Here is a 24,251-nt window from a genome sequence, read left to right as displayed (position 1 = left end):
GGCACTTCATTAGCTGTACTTTGAAGTGAAAGCTCATCAGAAGATAGATATTTGAAAGACTGCCTGGAAAGGGAGAAGCTGGATCTGAATCCTGGATGTATTGAGTGTTGTGGTTGCTATTTTTTAGTTCAAAAGGAAAAACTACACATGACTGAATTATAAACCTATTTGGAACAGTTTCTAGCTTTTATTTTCTATCCTAGCAAAAGGGCAGTACATTAAGGGTGCCAAAAAGAAAGATAAAATCACTGCGGGGAAAAAAAAAAAAAAGACAGAATCCTCAAACCAAGCTGAGTTTGAGGCTAACCTGTAGTCTAAGGACTTTTTAAAAAAAAAAATCTATCCTTTTTTTTAAAGCTTCAAGCTGACTGGGTCACCAAGGTCTTCATCAAAGGAAATATAATATTATTCTCTGTCAAGAAAATCCAGTAAAGCAACATCAGCCTTTTATAGGTGAGGACTCAATGCTCAAGCAGGCAGATTTTTTTAAAAAACTCCTTAGGATCAAATTTTTCACTTTTTCTGAAAGAAAACTTTCCCTTCTTATGAGATTTTTCATTCTTTCTCAAATACACAAAAGGCCTTATTACTTCATTATGAAAACAATGAACTTCAAGTTTATTACTCTCAGTTTTGCACTGAAACTGCCTACAACTGTCTGCCAGAAGGCCTTTTTTTTTTCCTTATTTCATCCTGATGTTCAGCATACATCCTGCTTCCCATCTCTCTTTTCAAATAAGCCAGACTACTCAGACAGAGGAGGTGTCCGTAGCAATAACAACTATATAAAAAAACCCCCTCCCTCTCCTTCTTCAACTTTCATTCTAAGTACCTGATTCACCCAGCTCCACAGGAAATTAAGTCCCAAGTAACAAATATTTCAAACTTAGATTGTTTTCAAGCATGTTGACTCTGTAAATATCTTAACACCTCTTTTTTTTTTTTTTTTTTAATATAACATACCCAAACTGTATCTCCAGTATCACTGCCCAGTATGGGAAAATAGAGCTAAAGAAGCTGCAGGGCTCAGCACTCAGGCAGCATCTGTGTGTTTGGAAGCAGTTCATTTCTGGGATTTGAACTTGAACAGAAGCCCAGAAAAGCAGTTATTAACATATAGTGATTCAGTAAAGTTTAATACAGCTCTTCTCTTAAATGAGATGAGAAAAGAATAAGCCTTCAGCTTATAAACCACTGAGGATCATGGAAACAGGAACCACGTTTTCAAAGTTAGTCCTAATTTTAGTTAAAATTGTTATTTAATCTGAGGAAAAATACATCTTCCCAAGCAATCCATCTCAAACCCCAAACTTAAAGACTGATCCACTCTGCTATGAAACATTTTCTGAGTAAGAATAAACCCACCAGACTCCAGGTTTTCAGATGTTTAGAACTAAATTAAACAGTTCTCATAAAAACAAAATGTGTTTTTATAGCTGTATCTCTACTAATGATATAATTTGGTAAGGAATACTGTAATCTCTGTAGGGTTTTTAACAAGCTTGTTGAATTGACAGAATAATATTCCTTCTTCCATGGTATCATTCAAAAATTAGTACATACAGTTTTAAAAGAATACAGATTTTGTGAGATTCTTCTATAGGAGTCTAACTGCCATTATTAGCCACGTGTGTATGTGAAAGCTCAAGTACATATTTGTAACTGCACATATCATTTATGCCCCTCATGCATTTTGCATGTGGGACATGCTCAACTCTGCAGAACTGACCACTTTAACTGTGCTTAGCAATAACTCTAGACACTGGTGAGGATGGAGCTGTGGGATAGACCAGCTCTGAAATCCAGATGTACCTTTTTCCAAAAGAGCTTGCTCAGTGGCATAGGAGTGGATGACGTTTTCTCCTTTGTCACCTCTTTGGGGGCTTCGGTGGCTGCTGCCTGCTGTTGGGCTGCAGGCTCGGGGGCTTTTGTATTCTGCTTTGTTGTCTGCGGCTCTTGAGAGGAGGGAACATTTTTGTCTGATTTTACAGAGGTAACAAGCTGCTGTTCAGTGCTCTAGAAAGAAACATGAACACATGGGCTATTAGAAATGTGTGAAGGACAAGATACTCGCAGCATGTTCAGGCATCAGCTGGTACAAGAGGTGAGTGTACATTGGATGACCATTGCACAGGACACACCAAGCAACAAGGTGCAGCTTGTGAGCTGCATCCTCATCCTTTCAAATGAAGTAATGTCTTCAACAGAGAAAGCAAATTACATAGCAACCCACCCTTCATAACAGAGATGATTAATTGATTAAGAAATTAAAACAATGTATTTGAGACTGAAAACGACAGCGAGAATAATTACCCTTTGACTGTGTTATTCATACAGATAACTTGAGTCATCCTACTCACTTTGGTATTAGTTGTCTGTTGGGTCTCTTTTGCAGCCTGAAGGGAAACAAAACACAAAGACAAGTCTGTCTCTGGCAACATCACTGCTCACAGTTACACAGTTCAGGAATTGTCTGTGTCACAAATTATTTTATTTTTAGTGAATGTTTGTGCAAGTCCTGGCTCCTGCAACCATGGAAACTGATCTCTGGCAGAGGCGAGGCTGCCTGAAGGGGCTACCAGCTCCAGCTCCCATCCCTCTACCTGCAGAAGCATTGCAGCCTTCTGTCAAATTGCTTTGTACTCATACTACTGTGCTTACCATTCTTTAAAAATACGTGCATTTACATACACATTCCCAGTTTCTTCAGGTAAGAGAGTACACGGGGCTTTAAGATATTAGCAGAGTTTTTTTCTGAGCTGGGTCTGCACATGCAACTTTCAGTGCCCATGTACAAGCCAGAGCTGGGTCTTTTCCATTGGGGAATTGCATACCAGTCAGGGACATGCTAACATCACCTTCAAAGCAGGAGGCTTTGCTTTCTGGGATACAAAACACAGGCAGATGACTGCCTGGAAACGAAGGGCACAGAACAGCAGTGGCTTTATAACTTAGAAGCAGGCGTTGCAGCTCTACAAAGAAAAGCTCTGCAGGTGCTGGGGGTGGGTTTAGTCCATCCACCCACATTTTTATGTATTAGGTGGGATTTACTTTTTTGTAAAAAAGTAATTCAGTGACAGATCTCCTGGTTTCATCAAAATACACAAAGCCAGGAGGGATCCAGTTTGTTAAACTCCTTTCTGGCCAGTGATACCTATCAGTATCTATTGATCCTAACATCCAGCTTAGTTTGATTATCTGAGCTGTACAAAGAGAAGCAAGCTGCAAACTCAAACAGGAGCCCAGCACCCCTGGGTTTGGGCAGCCTGCCACATGCTTTGCAGATTTCTTGAAACAATAGGTGAGAGGTATTTTGCAGGAGCCAAGAACTTTTTTGTTGTTAGCTCTAATGAACAAGATACAGAGCAAGTGGTAAAAAGTAATGTAATGCCATGAGCTGGCTTCAGGAGTAATGTTAAAAATAAGTGATTAACCCTTCCAAGTCAAATTCCCACAAATCAGTACAGTTATTCTGCAAAACTGGCATGCAAGGTAAATACATGTGGATGGGAATAAAAGAACTGACAGGGACCCAGCTGTCAAACTCAGTCTTTGAGGTCAAACAGCCAAATCCCATCGCATCAGCTTGTGTTACAGATTTATTAAGATGCACATTGCTGTTTGAAAACAACTTTAATAAGTTGCTTTAAATTTAGTATTTATGTAAACACAGGACACTGAAAAACAATGTTTGCTAATCTAATAGTAAATATTTTTCTTAACTAAAGTACTGAGAAGTGCATTTTGGAAGAATTGTAGAGTATGAATTTCAAAAGAGAGTGAAGTGCTTAAATATTAGTACATATATTAAAATTATCATTTCAAATAAAGGAATTAATTACCTATTAATCTAGTTGACACATCCTGCTAAGGCATTTCAAATGAAGGGAGATAAACAGAACTTTTTTCTTACTAGAGGTGATAACTTCAGGGCTTGCCTGTCACATCACTGCCATGATTTGAATTTCCACTTTCAATCAGCCTTACAAGCAAACTATAGGCACCATTTTAATCCATTACCTTTGTTCTCAATACATCATAAATGATATCCCACTAATTGCTTCTGTATTTTATATGTGGAACAAAAGCTGTGAAAATAAGCTTAGAAACAAGAAAAAGCTACTTAAAAAGTAATGGCATTTTATAAGACAGATTTTACTGGCGTAAAAATTCAGTGCTGATGCATTCCTTCAAGATAACTGCTTTCATTCCAGACCAAAAGTCTTTAAAATGCTCTCAAACAGCGCTATGAAAACCAATCATTTCTCCCAACAACTCTTTGCGAGATTTTGAACCATTATAGAAGAGTACTTAGAACCTTAAAAGATACTTGCCAGGTATGGGTTTTTTTTTTTACCAGGAAGCCCTAATTCATTATGTAATTAATTATTATTTTAACTATTAAATACAAAAAATATTAGCTATCAATGTAGCATATACAAAATGAGATCTTAACTTTAAGTCTACAGTTCTTGCTGCCAGCTTAAAACTGGGAATACTATTATTCCTTCAGTAAGATGCAGATGACATTTTTATCTCAAAAATGAGACAGTGGAAAGAACACTTTTGTTTTGAAAGATATTTTAAAGAACTCCCTTTGCCTTGTGCCCTTGATTATAAAGCCCCCTACTCACCAGAAATTCCATGTGGGTGTTTTGAGTGAGCATTAAATATTAATTACTTTCCTCCCCCAGTGGAAGGGTCTCTGCTTCTTCATTCTTTGGGATAAAAAGCTACAATTCTCCACTTCCCTGCCACAGAACATCATGGCAGAATATCTTCTTCAGAGAATGCAGAAATGCCCAAATATAGAACTCAACAGCAAAGCTGATTAAAAGTTATTGTAAAAAAAAATCACTGAAAAAAGCTAATGTAGCCTAAAACCACCATTTGCACAAAAAGTAGGTATTTTTTACAACTTTAAAGCATCCTTGAAAACCAAACTTTTTCCATCCAAACTAAACTTTGAATTCAATTAACAATTACTTTTCTTGTTTTCAGTGAAAAGTAACTATTTCCAAAGGAAAGTCAATGTTCCAACCTTTGCTGTGCCAGATCAGATGCCCCAGTTCACCGCTTCACCAATTTTAACCACCTGACAATGCATGTTAAGGCAATGTGGATCATAAAGCCTTAATTATAGTTAAACTGAGCTCTTAAACCTGTCCTACAATTGCAGGCACTGTTCATATCTGTATAACTCACTGTTTGTCAGTACCTTTTATTTTATTGTTATTTTAAGTGGCCAGGGAAGTTTAGGCAGTGTTAGTAAGTAACTGGGAAGCACGTAGCAGGGAAGGTTAGAGGAATTGTTTCAGAATCCTGAATTCACAGATGGTATAACAAGAGGAACATTGCAGATGAAGATTGTTTCCACAATGCACAGCACAAGTGCTCACACCAGTAGTTTTTGCAGCACCACACATTTGGCCAGATGCTTATTTCAATTACCAATTAAATAACTTCTCTCTGTGACAGGAGCCATCTGTTACTGCTCAGGGTTCTGCTCTTGCTAGAGTTTCATACAGACCTTATGCCTAAAGAGTTTACTAAATGTACTGTGTCCTAGTTTGGGACTCTCTGCCTTCTTTTTCTTGGCTCCTTTAGTTTGGGATTCCGCAGCTGTCTTCAGAGCAGGTTGCCCACCATGGCCTTTTTCTGCTTTCGATCCCTTTGTACAACAGCATTCAAAGTTCAGTACATACTGCAAAGTTCTTATTTAATTCATGAAAAACATCCAAACACTCACACATGTAGTATTCAAAACAAACATTTCCTTTTTCCCCCTAGACAACAAATTATGTTTTCTTCTGAGTGATTACTCAGTTTTCCTTGGACTTTCTTTCACGTGAGTATGGAAATAAATATAAAAGCTAGGGCAATCCTGTCTCAAAACTAACCCACAATTTTCCCCTGCAAATTCTTCATGCAGTTTAGATACAAATCTCAAAGACTGAGACTTCTGTATTTCAAATTCATGAGTAACAAACTGAATTTGGGATTTATAAGTTTAGAATAGGCAGACATATAAATCTTTGAAAATGCCTTAATTCTTTTTATTGTAGTATTATAGAGACTTTAAAATGTTTTGCATAATGCATTATTTAGGAAAAGGGTAGTATGAATATTCATGATATATGGTACATAAAATATTCCAAATTTGCCCTAATGTTCATGAAATAAGTTAGAAATAAAACTATTAGAAAAATATTAATGATAGACTGATACTAAAAACATTGAATCAGAAAGCATTGCTGCCTTTTCATTCCATTGTAAACGTCTGCAGAAGGCTCTTGTTTTGGGAATCATTGCCCACTGACATCAGAGCCTGGGTCGCTCAAAATCTGGACAGTACACTGAAAAAATCAACTACAAAGGGATGTAAATTAAAGAAAAAATATTGATATCTAGATGCAAAAAGCAGTATCAGGGTATTCTTAAAAGACTGCATGCAGCTCAATGCAGAATAAGTTACCCTGCATAGTGTAGAGGTAGGCCTGTTCAAATACATGACTTGTAGAAAAGTCTTGGGAAAATTTGCATGAAATTTGCTAAAATGTTCCATTTAAACTTTCCACAGCATTGAAAAAACACATGTCCAAATTCAAGAACATCTTCAAAATTTCTCTCTTCAAGTTTCTTCCCCACCAATCTTCAACACAACCCTCTGGATTTATCAGTGGAAGAAAAAAACCTAAGTTTCCCTGTTAGGAACAGTAAGATTTTTTCCTTCTCTCCCCATCATTTTCACCTTTTCAATAACAAAAACAGAGGGGGACACAAAGCCATAAGTTTCCAAGGTTGTTTTACTGAGCTTCAACATGCAAACAAGTCAACACGAGAATGTTCTACGGTGACTGCCCTGTATGTATACCCATAATACAACTAATTACAAATAACATGGGGCTGCATTCTTCACTCTTCAATATCTCAGTGTCAGATTTTAAAGCAGTAAGATCCCTTGATTACCTAGTATAAAGGAGAACATATTTCTTTTACTTACTACTTGCTAGTATTCTGGATTTCATTCCCCCTTAAGCAATTTAGTTCCCGATTTAATTAAGAATCAGACCAATATATAGTGAAGAAACACAAACTTTTAAAGTTATATTTAAATGAAAACTCACTCAAGTGTTCACCCTCTGTGTAATTAGCCTTACAATCTTTGTTCAGTTTTCTTTTACATTGAACAAGATAAAAATAAAAGCTCCCAACTTAGTAAAAAGCTTCAAAATGAGCTGACAATTTTCTAGGAACTATGGAAATATGGAGACCCAAACTCCAAAGATGCAGCCTACAGTATTTACAACGGGAACTATCAAGGACTGTGGTTGACCACAACTAATAGGGTAGGAGGAAATGTCCAAAGAATAGCATGTAACAAATCTGAGTAGAGATCTTGATCTCAAGATTGTTTCATTCAGTGCAATTACAAAGTCCTTCCCACAAAAGGCTTTGTACTACAAAGAGCCTGTGGCCAGTCACATCAAAATTGGCCAGTTTTCCATGCTGTACTCTGTGCCATTCCCAGTATTCCCAAACATGCAGTGATGCAGGAACAAGTCAGGATCTGCTATGGAAGGGTCTAAGAGATGATCTGGGGCAGATCTGATCTGAATGCCGTGTTGGTTAGTATAAACTTGCAAAGGATCAACTAATCCAAGGAAGTATGACTCAACTCACCTTAAACTCTTGTGTTTACACGGATGAAATGACAACCATTGAGGGTGTGCCCAGGCTGCTGAAAGCACACATGCCTTTAGCCAGCTGATTAAAGCCGGAGGCATTGCTGATGACAGCATGTGGCTACAAACATACCGAGTTCAGCTTGGCTGATGCTGCACACCTCTGTTTCAGCATGAGGGAGTACACTGCCCTGCTTTGCTATTCAAAGCTGAAGTGGGCTGTAGGTGTTTATGAGAAAGCTTGACTGTCCTCTTAGCCATGGGAGAGCACTGCCAGGAGACACTGGGAACGGATCAGCCCTCATGTGATGAAACTCCTACTAAGAGGGTGCACGAGCAGCCAAGATTTAAGTGCAACCAGGTCAAAGACACAATGATGACTGTGCCAACCAAACAACATAAAAGCCCCACGGCACTCAGGAGAGGCTCAGACTGCACGAAGGGGAAAGCTTCACTTAAGAACATACCTTTACCATGAAAACAGAAGTTATTCTCAGGGGAAAAATGGCCATTATTTAATTACATGTATCAGTGGTAACATCTGCAGCTTTTCTTTATGGCAGTTAACCTTTTTACCATATTTTTTTCCTTTAAAATAGTGAAAGTGTCATTCTTTGTAACAGGAAAACACTAGTGAAGATAAAGGAATTCTTCATAAAAACCAACTCCCATTTAACCTCTGTATAATGAGTTTGCATATCCTGCTGATCATCTGGATTTGTTTACCCTCACAGGTGTGATAGCAAACCAAACCCAAACAGCATATTTGTTTCCAAATTACAGTACGCCCGCACCAGTCACCTGCTCTAGAAGCACATGGGTGCGTTTGATGAAGTCAGGTACACAAACAGGACTGAACAACTGGATTTTTCAGAAGTTGTTGAAAGAGCTACAGGTCTCACTGAAACAGTGCAATTTGATAGCTGCAGCTTCTGGATGTCCTGGTTGATGATTTCCAGATTTATTGGTCTATAATCAGGAAGTGATGTGTATCCCCCATGTACTCACCAGGCTTTCTGGAAAGACTGAATTCACCATCTTAGTACCAGGCTATATAAAAATTGAATTGGGCAAAAAGGATTAAAAAAAGGGATGAAAACAAAAATGTTGATGCCAATTGTGATTTTGGTTATATAATAGTTGTGTGGTCTAAAACTGGGTTTTATTCTTTATGCATTAATTAAATTTTATCACAGACACTGCAAGAAAAGCTTTAGTTTTATAGTCATAACATGTAAAGACATTTAATCTGGAAATTCCCAGTTATTCAGACAGTGATGTGCCTGTAGGCCACTACAACACCAGAAGATAGAAAGTAGCTTAATACAAATCATCTCAGTTCTGCTTCTGTTGAAACTATTGCAAGTTTTGGCACTAACTTAGCAGGAAAAAAGGGGAAAGGATTCTTTGAACATCTACTTTTTTCCATTTTAAAAGATTGTTTTCAACTTAAATATTTTACAGTTTATATTTTTCCCCATTGTTTTTTTTCTCCTTTAATGTCTAATACATTAGATCAATTGGATATTTTTGATGTCTCTAAAAACAAATAAAAGATAAAGAAGCTTGTCTGAATTCACATATAAAGGACCATCAGTGCTCATGGATACTAAACCCAAGTTTCCTCTTGCCAGTGGAAGCCAAGAACAAATGGTTTGCTAAAAGGAAAGGAGTCACATCTGCCCATTAACACAGAGGAGCATTTCTCAGACTGATTCTGTACCTGTCCAGCCAATACAGATTTCAGGTCCTGGTGGGAACATCACACACACACACTTGAGTATTTTAGTCACCCCACTTAAAGCAACTCCTGATCCTCATCTCTGCACCTAAAGTGAAGCATTCAGAGCAGTCAGGGTAGTACAGCTCTCCCTGCAAGTCCCAGTCCTGCCCAGCACAACTTCATCAGGCTGCTCAGAGCAATGGTGGAGTCACCATCCCTGGAGGTATTTGCAAGACATGTAGATGTGGTGCTTAGGGACATGGTTTACTGGTGGACTTGGCAGTGTTAGGTTTATGGTTGGACTCTATGATCTTAAAGAGCTTTTCCAACCAAAACAATTCTATGATTCTATGATCATCTTCCTGAGGTTTTAGCTGCTGCATAGGATCAACACATCAGATCTGACTGCAGCACAGTCCATACAGAGGTGCTCCAGCCAGAAGAGTCCCAGAAAGGAAGTGCTGGGATCTCCTTCTGCTTTTTATTGATTTCAGTGGGAAGCTGATCTTTGCCCATCCTCCTGCACCCCAAGGCAGGACCCAGCAGTAGCTGTGGAAGCACCACAGGGCAAGATTGGGGGGAGCAGGCTCCTGCCTCCACCCTGCCCACCCAACCACAGGGCTGCCACAGTCAGGGGGACCTCATGTGTCCTCCCCACCAGGACATGGCAGCTCCAGCAGGTGAGAGAGATAAAGGAAACAACTGGAAATGAAAAAAACCAGAAGCTTTGCACAGCTCTATGAGCAAATGGAGTTTTCTGTGGACTCAGGAGGATTTCACTGCAGGGACGTGTGGTTTTAGATCAAGGACAAGTCAGAGTAACAACCAAAAGCATTACTAGGTCATTATCAATCTTGCAAGAAATGCTACAGTTCAGATCTTGATTGTAATGTATGATATGAAGAATTGCACTGTTTATGCTCAGCTTCCTTTCAAATTTATACAGAGGAAAAATATTTTTAATTACTTCAAATGATAATATCAATTGAAAAAAACAACAATGAAAAGGAAATACCCATGTCAAAAAACCTCTAGTGATCAATGACAGAATGAGGAATCTACCTACCTTTTCTTCTGAATCAGTTTTGGCTTCAGCTTTGCCTGGGGAGACCTTAAATATATTTGAGAAAAAACAAATAGTCACACCCAACTCAGTCTTTCAGAAGATCTTTTTGAAATTAGCAGTTTTTTCTAGCACAAAGGTGAAAGAAATACAGATATATCTTTCCTCCCCATGTGGGAAAATTTATAATGTGTTTCTTGAGGACAACTTAAAAGACAATGGCTAAAATGAATAATATTTGGACTAAAGATATTAAAGTTTATGCATCCAATTAATCCATAAACGTGAACATTTATCAATATTACAAAATAAAGTTTCATCATGCAGAAAGTCCTTAAGACAGTTAAATATCTCCAGGTCTACAAGTACCTGTGCAGAAGAGGAAGTTTCCGTAGTAGGTCATCATCATTTGACTGCACTATACCTACACATCTCTATCACTCTCAAGCAATTTGCCAAGGCATCCGTTTGGCTTCATTACTTCCCAGTGCCCGTGACAGCCAACATGCTACGTTTAGTTCCACATGTCTACATGGGATTTTTATAAGCAATTTAAAGCATAGCCTAGAGATGAAAAGAAAAGGCAAAACCTTACCAGTGTTTTAAGGAAACTCATGACGGAGTTGTCTACTGCAGTAGCTGGTTGAGGGTTGTCTTGGTTTACCTCTGCCTTTTCAGGTTGCTCAGCAGTGAGACTGTTGACACCTGCTGAGTCCTGCCGTAGGTCTTTTCGGTTGCAGTCATCTATCTCCTAAAAATAAGGGGGCAGAGTTTCCTCGGTTCTAGCTTGCTTAATTTCCAGTGGAATGCAAAAGTAACATTTGTGACTTGCATTATGTTGCTCTGAGAGTCACAACCCTAATTCCAAACATAGTTCTCCAGCCTACGTATTCAGAACAATCAAGCATTTATACATCTTTCCCCTCTTTTCTAATATATTCAGCATTCGCCACTGGTTGGAGGAACATTGTTCTCAGCTACCAAGTATAACAAATACAAGTAAAGTTGCATGCAGCATCCCAAACAACACTGCTTTTCTCTTTCCAAGGCTGAACTTGTTAATAGGAACAAACGCTGAGATTTTGGCCTTTGATGGCTCAGTGTCCGATTGTACCACACAAAGGTCGCTTCCGATACTCTGTATTCTGCAATTCCAGAAATATTTTTTTTATCTAGAAAACACAAATACAGTACAGACTAAAGAATGAAAAAAGCAACAACCCAAAGTAATTCTTCCAAGTCAGATGGAGCTGCCTCCTCTCTTCCTGGAATTACAGTTCCCAGAGTCTAAAAATAGTTTTCCAGTGCTCCAGCATTTGTAAGTATGTAATATTCTTAAGTTACTCAGTTTCTGTTTAGACACCCAACCAAGGGTCTGTTTGGTTTTTTAAAAAAAAACCAAACCCAAACACCTCTCCTCTTAGGCCAGTTTTGGAGAGCTTGGCTCCCTTTTACACTGAATTTGCCTGCAATACTGGCCACTTTTGCTTTGAACCATTTTTAATAGGAAAATTTTAAATTGTACTCTTGAGAACCTTTCTGTGTACCAGGAGGTTTAAAAATATTTGTATAGGTTTTGCAGAGGACATACATTTCTGTAGGTGGCTAAATGAAGGAGCAAACTAGAGGTGCATAAAGGAGTTAAAACTTCAGAGAGCTAATTTGGCATCAAGAAAAATGAGCATGGAGCAGCTGGTCTCCATGCAGCATTTAAGGAGTTAAAATACACGAGGTTTATTTGCAAGAACAGACTTCTTTAATTCCCCACCCACCATTTTCCAAGTTTACCCAGGAAGAAACACAGCACAGTAGTTCAGAGTGCTTCAACAAGCTATTCAGAAGTTGTTTGCAAGGGTCTAACACGCTACTTTGTCCAGCTGCCAGTTACAGGTCAGAGTGGCTCCAAGAACAATATGTCCCATGCAGAACATGCGTGGCCATGCCAGCTTCAGCAGCCCTGCTTCCAGGGATGCCATCTAAAGAGCTCTGGTCATATGAAAAATGCTGGCTCTATTTCAGATATTAAAGGGGCAACAAAGGCACGAAGCAGGAATCCAAAGAAGCAAGATGCAGAAGATGCGTTGCTAAATGAAACTAGCTTAATTTGACACTATCAAGCTCTTCACTACATGATGTTACCAAACAGAAATAAGCAGACTAGTTTTTACACACACAAGTCCAAGCTCTGCTGCTGGGCTGTGTGCTGTTTAGGATGAAGGGATCTTTTTGCTCAGCACTGAGCTAATGCAGCTGTTATCAGCAGCAGATGCCACCTGGGACAGCTGTGGAGGCAACACGTACCACCACTGGCAGCACCAGATGTTCCAGGGTATCTCCCTGCTAAAGCCACACTGTCTTACAGATGTGAAAGCTATTGCAGACCATAAAGAGCTTGAGGCACAAAACCATCCAAAAATCCCTGAACTTCAACTTGCAGAGCACACATGGTCCCCATAATGACCCACTACTGCATGAGGAACCCTACGCCGGGATGCCCAAGCCAAGGCTACCCTTCACTATAGAGATACAACTCAAATCTGGACTTTGATAGGTGCCATGATCCAGCTTGTGATTTTGTGGGAATACTGCTGTAGGAAGGAGAACCAACTCATGCCATCAACATATAAATCATGGAGAGATAATATGGATTTCTACAATATCACATTTTCAGAGCCATAGTAAAAAAAAAATAAATCACAAAACCCCAGTAGTACTCATTGCATAATGTGCTGCACAAAGCCCCAGAGGCAAATAATGAAAGAAAACTCTAGGAGTAAAAGTAGCCAGTCAGTATTAGAAGTTAACAGATACTGTGTAAATGTTCAATTCATTTCTTTGGGGAGCCAAATTTGAGGGCAATAAACACCTTAAATACTTAGACTGTAGTTTCAGTTCAGTCATTAGAAAAACATATCAAAAGAATATATTCCTGCCAGCACTTTTGTTTGTATGAATCATGGCTCAGTGAAACATTTCAGGCATATAATTTATCTTTTCTTTGGCTTACATAGTAAATGCTTCATGAATTCATGAATTCTGTCCTTGTTTTAATTATGCTGTGTTCTGAATGTAGTTTTGTAGACCACAAAAATAAAGAGTGGTTCACCAAACACAGAATGTTTGTGCAGCTCTTAAGCTACAACTGTGGAGCCTCTCTCTTACTTACCAGCAATGTTGTTTGTTTTGTGTTGGCACTCAATTCAGGGAAACTTTGCTTTGCTTTTAGCTTTCACAGATACTGTAAGTCATAATCCACCCCAAAAAACCCCAAACCAAAACTGCTGACAGCAATATCTAGATTTTTAGTACAATTACTTGGTAACAGTTTGTAGTTACTACAGTAACAGCAGTTAAAGTAGACTTGGTCATTCTCCCGTCCTACGCGAGAACTAGCAACTTGAGAGGGAACAGAGGGCAAGTGTGCTGCAAGGCAGAGCCACAGCCTTTGCTTCAGAAATGGAGTTAAAGCAAGTTTTGCAACATATAAGAAGTGTAAGCTGGATATATTTTTGCCAGAAAATGTCCTTAACGCCTCTCTTCCCCAAACTTACATTCTTTTTCATACTCAAAGACAAAAATTACAGTCCATAAATTCAAGGGTAAGGTTAAAATTTCACTCTCCCTGTGACACAGTTCTGCCACTGTCATTTACCCTCAGCAACTTGACCCTGGATTTTGTGAGTCCTCAAATGTTTTTGGTGGTACAGCTTTAAACAGACATGTAAAAGATGTACATGCAGTTCTGTTAAATGGGAGACCTGTCCTCAGGCAGGTCCTCAGGCACCAAAAAGCTGATGTGTAGGCTGGGATCCTGCAAACACTTACACATATAACCTCCAGTTGAGGATTGTCTGGGATTTCCAGATGATTCTCATTAATGAGTTTCAGGATGTGGATAGGTGTAAGATGAAGACATGAACAGAAATTAAAATGAATAAGAATTCAGAATGAATAAGGCCATATTGGCATAAAAAAGCTTGATCTGAATGAACAGAGCATCTAGTATCTGTTCAAACTAGCAGATTAAGATTTAGTTTACTTGAGCTTTCCCAACATGACTATTTACGACCAACAAATGTTTAAAGCTGGTTAAAGCTACTTCAGATTACTATTTCATGATAGAGAGCTTCACACTGCACTACTTCAACAGCACAACTGTGACCTTTCACACTCTGTAGTTTGCAATCACAGCAAAATAGGAAATTACAAATTTTGCAGCTGATTTTAAAAGTAACAATTCTTATGAGCCACAGGCAAAAGTTCTTTGTGTGCAAGTCAAAAATATCTGCAGGAATTTACAATGTTGAAAAGTTTCAGTTTTATAAGCTACAAACAGAAGTGCCAGTAGGCACTGAATAGATTATTTATTCTGAATTATTCACCCCCTTCTGTTTATGCAGTGAATGACTTGATATTCTGCTCAGTTGAGACTACGGACTCTTTCAATGCACACATATAGATGTCTGAAATACTAGTGGTGGGTGCCACTTTTGAAGGGCAGTGGTCAAAAATGCAACTGGTTAGTCTTACAAATTAATCTTCAGAAAAATATTTCAATTTACAAGTTTATACAAGAAATGTAATATTCCAATTAGAGGAAGCATAAGATGGATAAGGTAGAAGAACAGAAATTGAAGAGATGTTTGGGGACAAGCTGCATCTTCATCAGTACACAGTGAGCATCTCTGTTCAACACATTAGCAATCATACAGCATTTGAAAACCTGAATGAGGCTGATAAAAGCAGTTATTACTAAAATGGCATTTACACAGATTCTGATGAGGAGGTGGTACAGCTAGTTTCTCCCTCCTGTTCCTGACATTGGACAGGATTTGAGCTAGTTCACCAGGTAACACATACTGGCACCTCTCCAGTGGAACTAGTAAGAGTTAGGCTACTTATCCCCATCCAGGGGAAGGACTTTTTCAGTAGTTAATTACCTGATTAATTAATCCTATAATATATTTGCCAATATCAAACTGTGGGACATGTAAAATCTAAACTCATCTGTTTTCAGCTCATTTCTTTGAATTAGTGTGCTTTCTCAGGTAAGTTAATTCTTATATTCTCATCCTGTAAAATCAATTCTAAGGACTACATTTCCTTGACTAAAAAAAAAAATCACAATAGCCAATACTGAAAAAAATTGCTATTGTGTGATATGCCTTATTCTGATATGTAGGGTATGGATCAAGTAGCTATTGGTCAAGAGCAGCAACTAATTTATAAGAATGGCAAAAAAGTGCTAAAGAATTTCTTTAAAACTATCCAGGGTCAAACGCCGAGCTCCAAAAACAGAAGCAACAATTTTACTTTCAGGTATTTTTGCTTTCATTTGTAACTAGCTGCTGTTCATCATCCTGGCAACTGGAGCATCAACTCAACTATCTTGCCCAAACCTTTCAGAGAAATACAAATGAGCTTAAACCCTAGGTCAGATGCCAGCATTTAGTGATGAGGCAAACATCAAAGCTATTACCACTCCACCATAGGTTCTTCTCCCATACAACTCTGTTCAGCCAACCCTTCGGGTCATTACCTGTAATAATTTTTAAGAGCAAAACTGATCCATTCACACAGCCATCATGACACTAAGTTCTCCTGCACTATTAATATTCCTAAGAGGTTTCATTAAGAGTGAAATGGATATTCCTATTCAAGCACTTGCCTTCCCCTGTGGGATGCTGTTTGATGTGCTCCGTAATCCAGTAGCCTCCTTCGCTGTGGTGAGCCCGTCAGGAAGGTCTGAAGTCTGCCTTTCCTCCTGGGTATCAATTTGTGTTTTACTCCTTTCCTTTCCCTTCTCCAGTTTGAAGATCCTGTCAAAGAAAGTTACTTGTTTTGGCTTTGAGGCGGCTGCATCCTCTCCCTCAGGTGTCACAGATGCTGTGAGATCGATGTCATGAAGCAATGCTGCTGGCGGGGCCTGGGTCAGGTTTTTATCTGCTCCTTCCTCTCGTGCAGCTGCCGCAGGAACCTCAACGCTGTCACTTGCTGCTTTGTTCACTCCGGGTGTCTCTGAGCTGACATCAAGTTTTGCTGATCCAACTGATGAATCTGTAGCTGGATCTTCAGTACGCCCTGGTACAGCCCATGAAAACGCGAAGACAGAGCGGGATTTAGCAGATGGCAGAGCTCTCCTGGCAGCGCTCCCGAGACTCTGCCCGCCCGCCTCGGGAACGGGGCTCTGCTCCATTGTCTTCGGGGAAGAAACGGCCACATTATCCTGTGCAACACTTGCCTTTGCATCCACTACAAACAGAAGCATAAAACAGTAATTATCCAGCACAGCAAAGAAGTTACACTGGTTGTACAATTAATCATGGTGACCTCGCTCTTTAATAAACTAATTCTGAAACATGGAGCCTCAGGGAGGACCACACAGAGTGCAGCTTGTTTAGAGACCCTATTGTCTTCCTGTGCTAAATACAAGTTGCCACTCATCTATCAGACTTGCCCATCTGATTTTCTTTCCTGTCATTCTTCACTGAAGTTGGTGCAAATTTTACATTCCCCACAGTCCCCTCTCAGCTTGCAAAGTCAGACAACAACCCAGGTTTTTGACCACTTAGCCCAGTGGGCACACTCCGCATATTTTACTTTCCAATTAAAATTAAAGAAGTGATATGCAAAAAAAACCCCAATAAGATTGGAGACAAAGTTATATATTAATATATTATACTTTCCTCTGTCAAAGCTAAACAGGAATAAAATGGAAACTGCAAGGACTGATTTTGTTTCCTGGCTGGCCAAGCTCCCCACAGGGCTTTGCAGTCATAACTTATTTCATTCATTTTTCCAAAGCTGTTCCTTGCCTTGCTGTCTACTCTCCATAGTGCAGTTTCTACTTGCACTTCGCCTCTGTTGTCTGTAGGTTAGTTTAAGCCTGATTTGAATACTTATAAATCACATCTGAGCCAGGTTTCTTATCCTTATGTTTCTGACTCTTTTTACTCACAAACAATATGGCTCTTAATCACATTTCCTACCCCTCAAAATTCTCACAAATAATTCCTCTTCATGTGCATGCATGGCCACCTCACTTCAGATGTGAAAAAGACTTTCACCTTAAAAATATATTTAATGATTTTATATTAAGATGCACTTTGATAATGCAGCTGAGGTGAAAATCCCTAATAGTGTATATGCAGACAGGAGAAGTCTCCTGTTTTACAGAAGAAATGAGACAAAATTAAAAAATTCTTGTATCTGTTTTGTGGATGGGAGACTGAATCATAGATTATGTGGTGTGAAACCCCAGTAAACAAGAGGAGACTTGTAGAAAGGTAAACTGTACAGCTCCTCCTCAGCTTGAGTTTCTATTCCCTACTTTGACTTGAATGTATCTGATTTCCCTGTCAGTCGTCACCACAGATTTCAAGGATGAATTTAGATCTACTTAATTATAACTGTGAGAAACTGACAGTCTCAAATTGATTTGTTAAATTAGAATTTTTAAATTGTCAGTTTCAGTAAAAAATTGAAACTATTTCAAATTATAAATGTAGTAGTCTAGTCAATGTTATGCCCTTCACATTTTACTTTAACAGAAATAAAACCCTAGATACCAACAAAGCCTGACTAAAATGCCTGTCTTCCACAGTGCAGATCTTCAGTGTTCAGTTTCATTTTTTTAAAGTCTTTTTTTAAGATAAGGAAAGCAGAAGATTTTTAGGTCACAGCTTTCAAAACTACTCTTAGCTTTTCACAGAAGAATTACCCCAACTTTCCACCCATCCTAAGGATTTTGCATAACAAGACAAGTGTCAGTGGGTACCGTATAACACATGTTTGTATCCATTTGACACTGTTCTCCCACAGCTGTTCCCAGGGATCCCAGTCACATCCTTGGGCAAATGGAGAAGCTGAACAGAGCCCCAGCATCCAGTTTGGACATCCCATTCCCCATGGCCTTAACTCAGTGGCCAAGGGTGCTCACTGGACCATTGTTTTGCAGCCTAGGGTTGGCTGGAGGTGGGAGCCTCCATAAACCTGGGAGATGAGAAGCACTGGAGCATGCTGGCACACCAGCATGGATCTCAAGTGACTTTAGCCAAGTCATCCTCACCAACAGCAGAGGCAGCAGCTGACAAAGCAAGAGCTGTGGCAGAGGGATTCACAACAACAGTCAGCATCTTACCAGTTGTCAGGAAGCCAGCTCCTTACTTCTCTACTTCTAATATTTTTAATCTGACATTTGCTTTCTTATTGTGATTTGGGCATATGCAAGCCTGCAGAGTGGCCAGAGCACCTCAGTACAACCCGTTCTGTTCAGGTAAATAGATTTTTACTTCTTTGTGTGCACTCTAGTAGAGAAAATTTATTTCCCTGGATTTTCTCTGTTACTATTGATGTAAGAAAATGACTCACACTGGCAAGAATCCTTTGCCAGTAATGTTCTTCTGTAATATTTCATGAGCACCTATTTCAACATACTGACATGTACTGAAGAGGTACAAGTAACTAGCTATTCACCCAACCATTCAGCTATTCAGTCAGGGACACTACGGATCAGTTATAGTTTCCTAAACCTCATGTAGTACTATATGAAAAAGAACTGAAGCACTAAATTCTAATTATAGTTGGAAACTTGGGCAGGAAGCAAAAAGCAAAGCAAACCCTTCCCCATCTAAAGAAAGCAGAAGCAATATCCATTGGAAAAAAATTGTAATAGTTGCTGAACTTCTGCTTTATGTAACAGATAAATGAAGCACAGGAAAACTGTCTTTAGTATAAAAACAGGAATATAAGCTCATCATTATGAAAACCAACCAAACAAAAAGTAGCTCATGAACCTACCAAGCTCCTTTTATCTCTAATTATCATGGAAGGAATGAAAGACCTGGAACATATCACTGACATGAGCTCTGCAGCATATCTCACATCAAAACAGTTCAAACTGTTTCAGGAAAAGTCTACACAGGCACCAGGCAAAGCAGATCCCACCACCAGCAAGGAGACATTACTGTGGTGTGCTGAACAGAGGAGCAACTCATGTCATAGTCACAGCAAACCATCAAGGAGAAAAGTTTTGAATTGCAGTATTTGGGTGAAATGGTTGCAGTTTTTACAACACTGTTCAACCTCTCAACACATTTTGTTTCAGTCTTTGTTTCCACATAGGGTTTAATTTTTACCCAGAGTCCCTACAGTTGCTTGTAAATGCACAATGATAGTCACAAGATTTGAAAGCGTCTTCACAGATATCTCCTTCCAATTTCTCTGAATTACCTGATTAAAGCTTAGTCTGTGTCAGCAAGTTGACTGGCACTTGAACTGGAACCTCACATGACAGGAAACAACTCCTAACTGCTTGCTCCTCTCAAGTCACATTTATTTTGGAGCACTCTAAGTCCCTGTACCCTCATGAGGTTTCCACTATGCCATTTCTCTGTAAGAACCTTGATAATAAATACACACCATTTGTTGCATATACTCATATAGACAGCTATAAACCAGAGCTGAAAGTACATTATATTTTTGTTTTTAAAGAGACACAGAAGTGCCATTCTTTCCAAAATTATTCCACAATCGAGAGGTAGAATTAAGAATAGAAGCAAAACTGCCCAATCTTAGGCCAGGTCTGCAAGTAGATTAAAGCTGCTCACTCAATGAGATTAATTAGTGCTCTGGAACTAAAAATCAATATACAATTTACAGCAGTGTTGTGAGATGGCATTTCATTCTTCTACTACACAGACATTTTCCTTTCAAGTATTTAACAAAAGACAGTCACATTACAAAAGATTTGTCCTTCCCTTCACTTCACTGGGATATGTAAAACAGGCAATACTATAGCTGCACAAAGTCCCTTTTCTGTAAGAACACTCAAAATAAGGATTTTTTTTTTTCTGAAATTTGCTAGTTAGACCCACATGTAAGAACACTCAAAATAAGGATTTTTTTTTTCTGAAATTTTCTAGTTAGACCCACTTTTTTTTTTTTTAACTTAAAATAAAAACTGTACGGAGAAGAGTAACAGTTAATGCAGTGTTATGTCAATACCATTTCCCTACTCAGAAGTAATTGCTGACAACCTTTCTGCCCCTTCCTTTCATGTCCTTGACTTTAGCATTAAGCTCTTCCATAGGCTGAGGATGAAGAATAGCCCTATGTTTGCTGACACACAAGGGGACCAAATCTGCAGCATTATCACTGAATTTTAAAAGGGAGTGCTCAGGTTTTAATACACAGATCCACTAAGTAAAAGATTATAACGGACCAAGCCTTAAGGTGACCACAGGCTTTAAGTTGACCATGTGAGCTGCAAAACCAATCATATAGGTATGGAATTATTTCTGTTCAGTACAGGACCTAATGCAGCCAGAACCCCATGGGCAGGCAGCAGAGCTCGGAAAGCATCAGTGCAGAATGCCTGCAGTGAAGCAGCTCATTCATGTTTGCTTGGGACCAGGGTGCAGCACTAGACCAGAGAGAACAGTAGACACAGGCAAGAATCCTGAGGATGTGACTGACACTAAAGAAAGTTCAGAGCCACCAGTCTGACATAAATGAAAAGGCTGCCCAAATTTGTCAGCTGATTTGCTTTTGCTAATCAGCATGAATATAATCAGACTCCAGTCTGGTGAACATAACAGATGGCAGTCAAACTCCCTTCTAGTCAGACCAAAAGCAATTCTGTCCAGTACCTCCAGGTTGCCTTCCCCTCTCCTCCACTATAACCTTATTTTCTCCGAAGCTTAGTCTTCTCTTTTAATTCCTGGCAGCAGCCTAAGCCATGTACCGGGTAGGCATATATTTTGATGCTCAAATTGACCAAGTTGTATCCTTCAGATGCCTTCTTAAAACCTGTTCCTTTTCCTCAGCCTTTGATTGCTAGCCTGGTTTCAGCAGTTATATGCACCTCATGGCTAATACTAACATGTAGGGAACATCTAAAATAAGGTTGTGTGATGTCTTACATTGGCTGCTTCTCACCTCCTGCCATTTATCCTACTGACTCTTTCACATGGTATGTCATTTTTAGCTGTTACATGAGGAACAACTTAAATTAGCAAGGTCTTCAGCCTAGCCATCTCCTCCTACAGACCACTAGTGTGTGAACTTGCCATAAAATAAATACTATGAGAAAATGTTTTCTGATATTGTTGCTTTTGACAATAGAACAAAAAAAATCAGGAGGGTTTTTTTTTTTTTGAAACTGAACTGAGTAAGCAGTTAGCTACAAATATGGTTTTAATATCTTAGACTGTTTTGAATACAAGCCACTTATAAATAGATATTTTGCTTAGCAATTTAATTACAGAACCACAGCATTATCTTTTTCCCTGGACTTCAGATAATCATGGAGACAATTGATTTTAATGGCTATGAAGGAAACATTAAGATCTACAAGGCAACATTTGGCACTAAGAAGTCCATCAGCATAGACCAGCATGACAGATCATAATAGCTCTGAATGAATTACTGTAGCAAATACTAAGTTTAAAAAATCTAAATGCCTAGCAACAAAATAATGAATTTCCTAATTTACCTTTCTGACCTATTTTTATATGTATGTTAATTTCTTTCCAATGTTTACAACAAAGTCAGTATCATAATGCAAAGGTAGATGCAGAATTTTCAGATCTCCAATTGTATCTTGTGTTTGTGTGGGAGGTGCCCAAAACCTGTTGTTATAAGACTAAATGAGTTTTCAAAAGCATTAGAGAATTCCAAAATAAGACACTTTCCCCTCTTTAAGAAAAAACATACTAATATTCTTTTGCAATCTTGCTTGACTATTCCATGTAAATAAAGTTGACAGTACATTTTTGCTCTAAGAATTCTGTTTCACTAAGCTAACTAGCATTGTTATTTACCTTCCAGATTTACTGAAGTCAATGGGAACAGGGATAGAGAAGCTAGCAGTAACAGTAATGATTATTCTTTAAGAAAAAAGAATAGCTAAAATGTATTGTGTTCACACTTCACAGGCACAGAGTTATTGAAATGCACCCTTTTCTGTTAGATACCAGCTAGTAGAATTTCCTGAATCAGACTCATCCTCTGGAACAAAGGAGTTGCATCTTTACTGAACTTTTATTTTTTGTATGATCTTTCTGTTTATGAGCATTATTAATCTGGTTACTGGTTTGAAGATTTGTACACAATCGCCAACCATATACAAACAATTTTTCCTGTTTTGCCCTGATACAGTTCTACCTTATGTAGTGCAAATCTCAGATATTAAGCTGTTCTGGTACTTTTCCCTTTGCCTGTAGTCTACCAAGTACTTATGTTACTCGAAGTTCAAAGAAGCCAACACAAACCACCATGAAAAGTTAGGATCAGCTTTGCTACCCTTTTGCTTGCAAAGCAACAGGTCACGAAGTAGCAGTGAGGGCACCATTACTATTTAAATGGCATTACAGGAGTAGAAGGTGAATGCTAAATCTGTGCGATGTCTGCAGCCCTGAATAAATACAGCAGGAAAGGCAAGTCATGGAAAGAATCTCCAAGTCCACACATCTGTCAGCCTGTTTGTTTTTTTTGGGAACCAGTCACCAATCTGCTCACCCAGATGTGAAGCAGATGGTGATGGGGCGCTTCCAAATAACATTACTTCCTTTGGTCATATTGAGTTAACTCTCAGGACTCTTTTTTCGTTATATTAGCAGATATAGATTTCATAGACTCATTTATCAACTATAATGTTTAATGCACAGCACATGGTCAGATCACTGGCAATCACCGAAATGCAAACTAACAAGACAAAGACCACAAACATGCATCTAACACTGCTAATAAAATCCTCTTGCTTCGCTCGCCTTTTTTGCAGCTCTTTTGTCTTCCCCAGAAGTGCTCACTTTATGACCATGAAATAGAATACAGTTTTATTTCTTGCATTATTTCCTTTTACAAATACCATCGACTACATTTTCTATGAGAATAACATTAAATCAGCACTTGCACTTTTATTTCACAAAAGCCTTCATTACATTACACAAACCACTGAGATTTTGGTTGCATCTAAATAGCTACTGATTTTAACTGCTTTTTAAACAGTAATAAAGTTAGAATACAAGTAATATCAACACAGGACAGTCATTTTTTCAGCTTGCTAAATGTAATTACTAAATCAGTTTAATTAGGTAATTGACTTAAGTAAAACAATGCCATATGCTTCGTTTTATATGTTAAGAGCAAAATGTACACTTATTTTCTAGGTCTTCAGACAGTATAAATCATCTGGCTTTTATTTACTTCCCAGAACTCTGTTGGTTTACACCAGCAGAAACACACAGCTACAGGCTTTTATTTTCTAGTAGGCAACTGTTTAAACTGACTTATTAGAGCTAGATGGCATTAGGAAATTACCCATGGAACAGAGATTCTGAACTGTAATCTGTACCATCTACATATTTCCATACCAGTCTTTGATTATATTTGTCTAAGTTTAGATTTTTCAACTGGAGGTAACAGGCTGAGAGGGTCCTCTTAACAACAAATATAAAATAATATTTGCTTTCCTTACACAGTTTGGAGAGAATTGCTGTTTTTCATTGTATGCTGAAAACAAAGAAATCAAATGAAAGGAAAAGGCCAGTAAAATTAACATGGGTGAATCCACAGAGATGTGAACTGAAGCAGCGCTGCTCCAAATGAGCGCTGCTCAGGAAGGCTCCAAAGCCAAGAGGTGGAAAGAGAAATTAATGAGGTGCCAAAAGGTGAGGAGAGAGACACATGTCTGGGTGTGAGCAATTGTCCATGAATATGTAGAGATAACTTTTCAAAACTTTTTGGAGCCAATTTTTAGCTACGTGCTCACTCATGTAGC

General features: G+C 38.7%; 1 protein-coding gene across 1 annotated transcript in view; it reads right to left on the bottom strand.

The window, feature by feature from the left end:
- BCAS1 (brain enriched myelin associated protein 1) overlaps window positions 1-24,251 on the bottom strand; it is a 46,023-nt gene that overhangs the window by 20,211 nt on the left and 1,561 nt on the right. Inside the window, exons 3-8 of the mRNA XM_029085439.1 lie at window positions 16,140-16,723; window positions 11,067-11,222; window positions 10,475-10,519; window positions 5,531-5,671; window positions 2,361-2,396; window positions 1,813-2,016 (exon numbers count right to left, since the gene is read on the bottom strand). Coding sequence (XP_028941272.1) covers window positions 1,813-2,016; window positions 2,361-2,396; window positions 5,531-5,671; window positions 10,475-10,519; window positions 11,067-11,222; window positions 16,140-16,723 — 1,166 coding nt within the window. The remainder of the gene's footprint in view (window positions 1-1,812; window positions 2,017-2,360; window positions 2,397-5,530; window positions 5,672-10,474; window positions 10,520-11,066; window positions 11,223-16,139; window positions 16,724-24,251) is intronic.

The sequence above is a fragment of the Antrostomus carolinensis genome, unplaced genomic scaffold, assembly GCF_000700745.2.
Source record: "Antrostomus carolinensis isolate BGI_N321 unplaced genomic scaffold, ASM70074v2 scaffold11780, whole genome shotgun sequence".
NCBI classification, from domain to species: Eukaryota; Metazoa; Chordata; class Aves; order Caprimulgiformes; family Caprimulgidae; genus Antrostomus; species Antrostomus carolinensis.
This window is presented reverse-complemented; position numbering and strand designations above follow the sequence as displayed.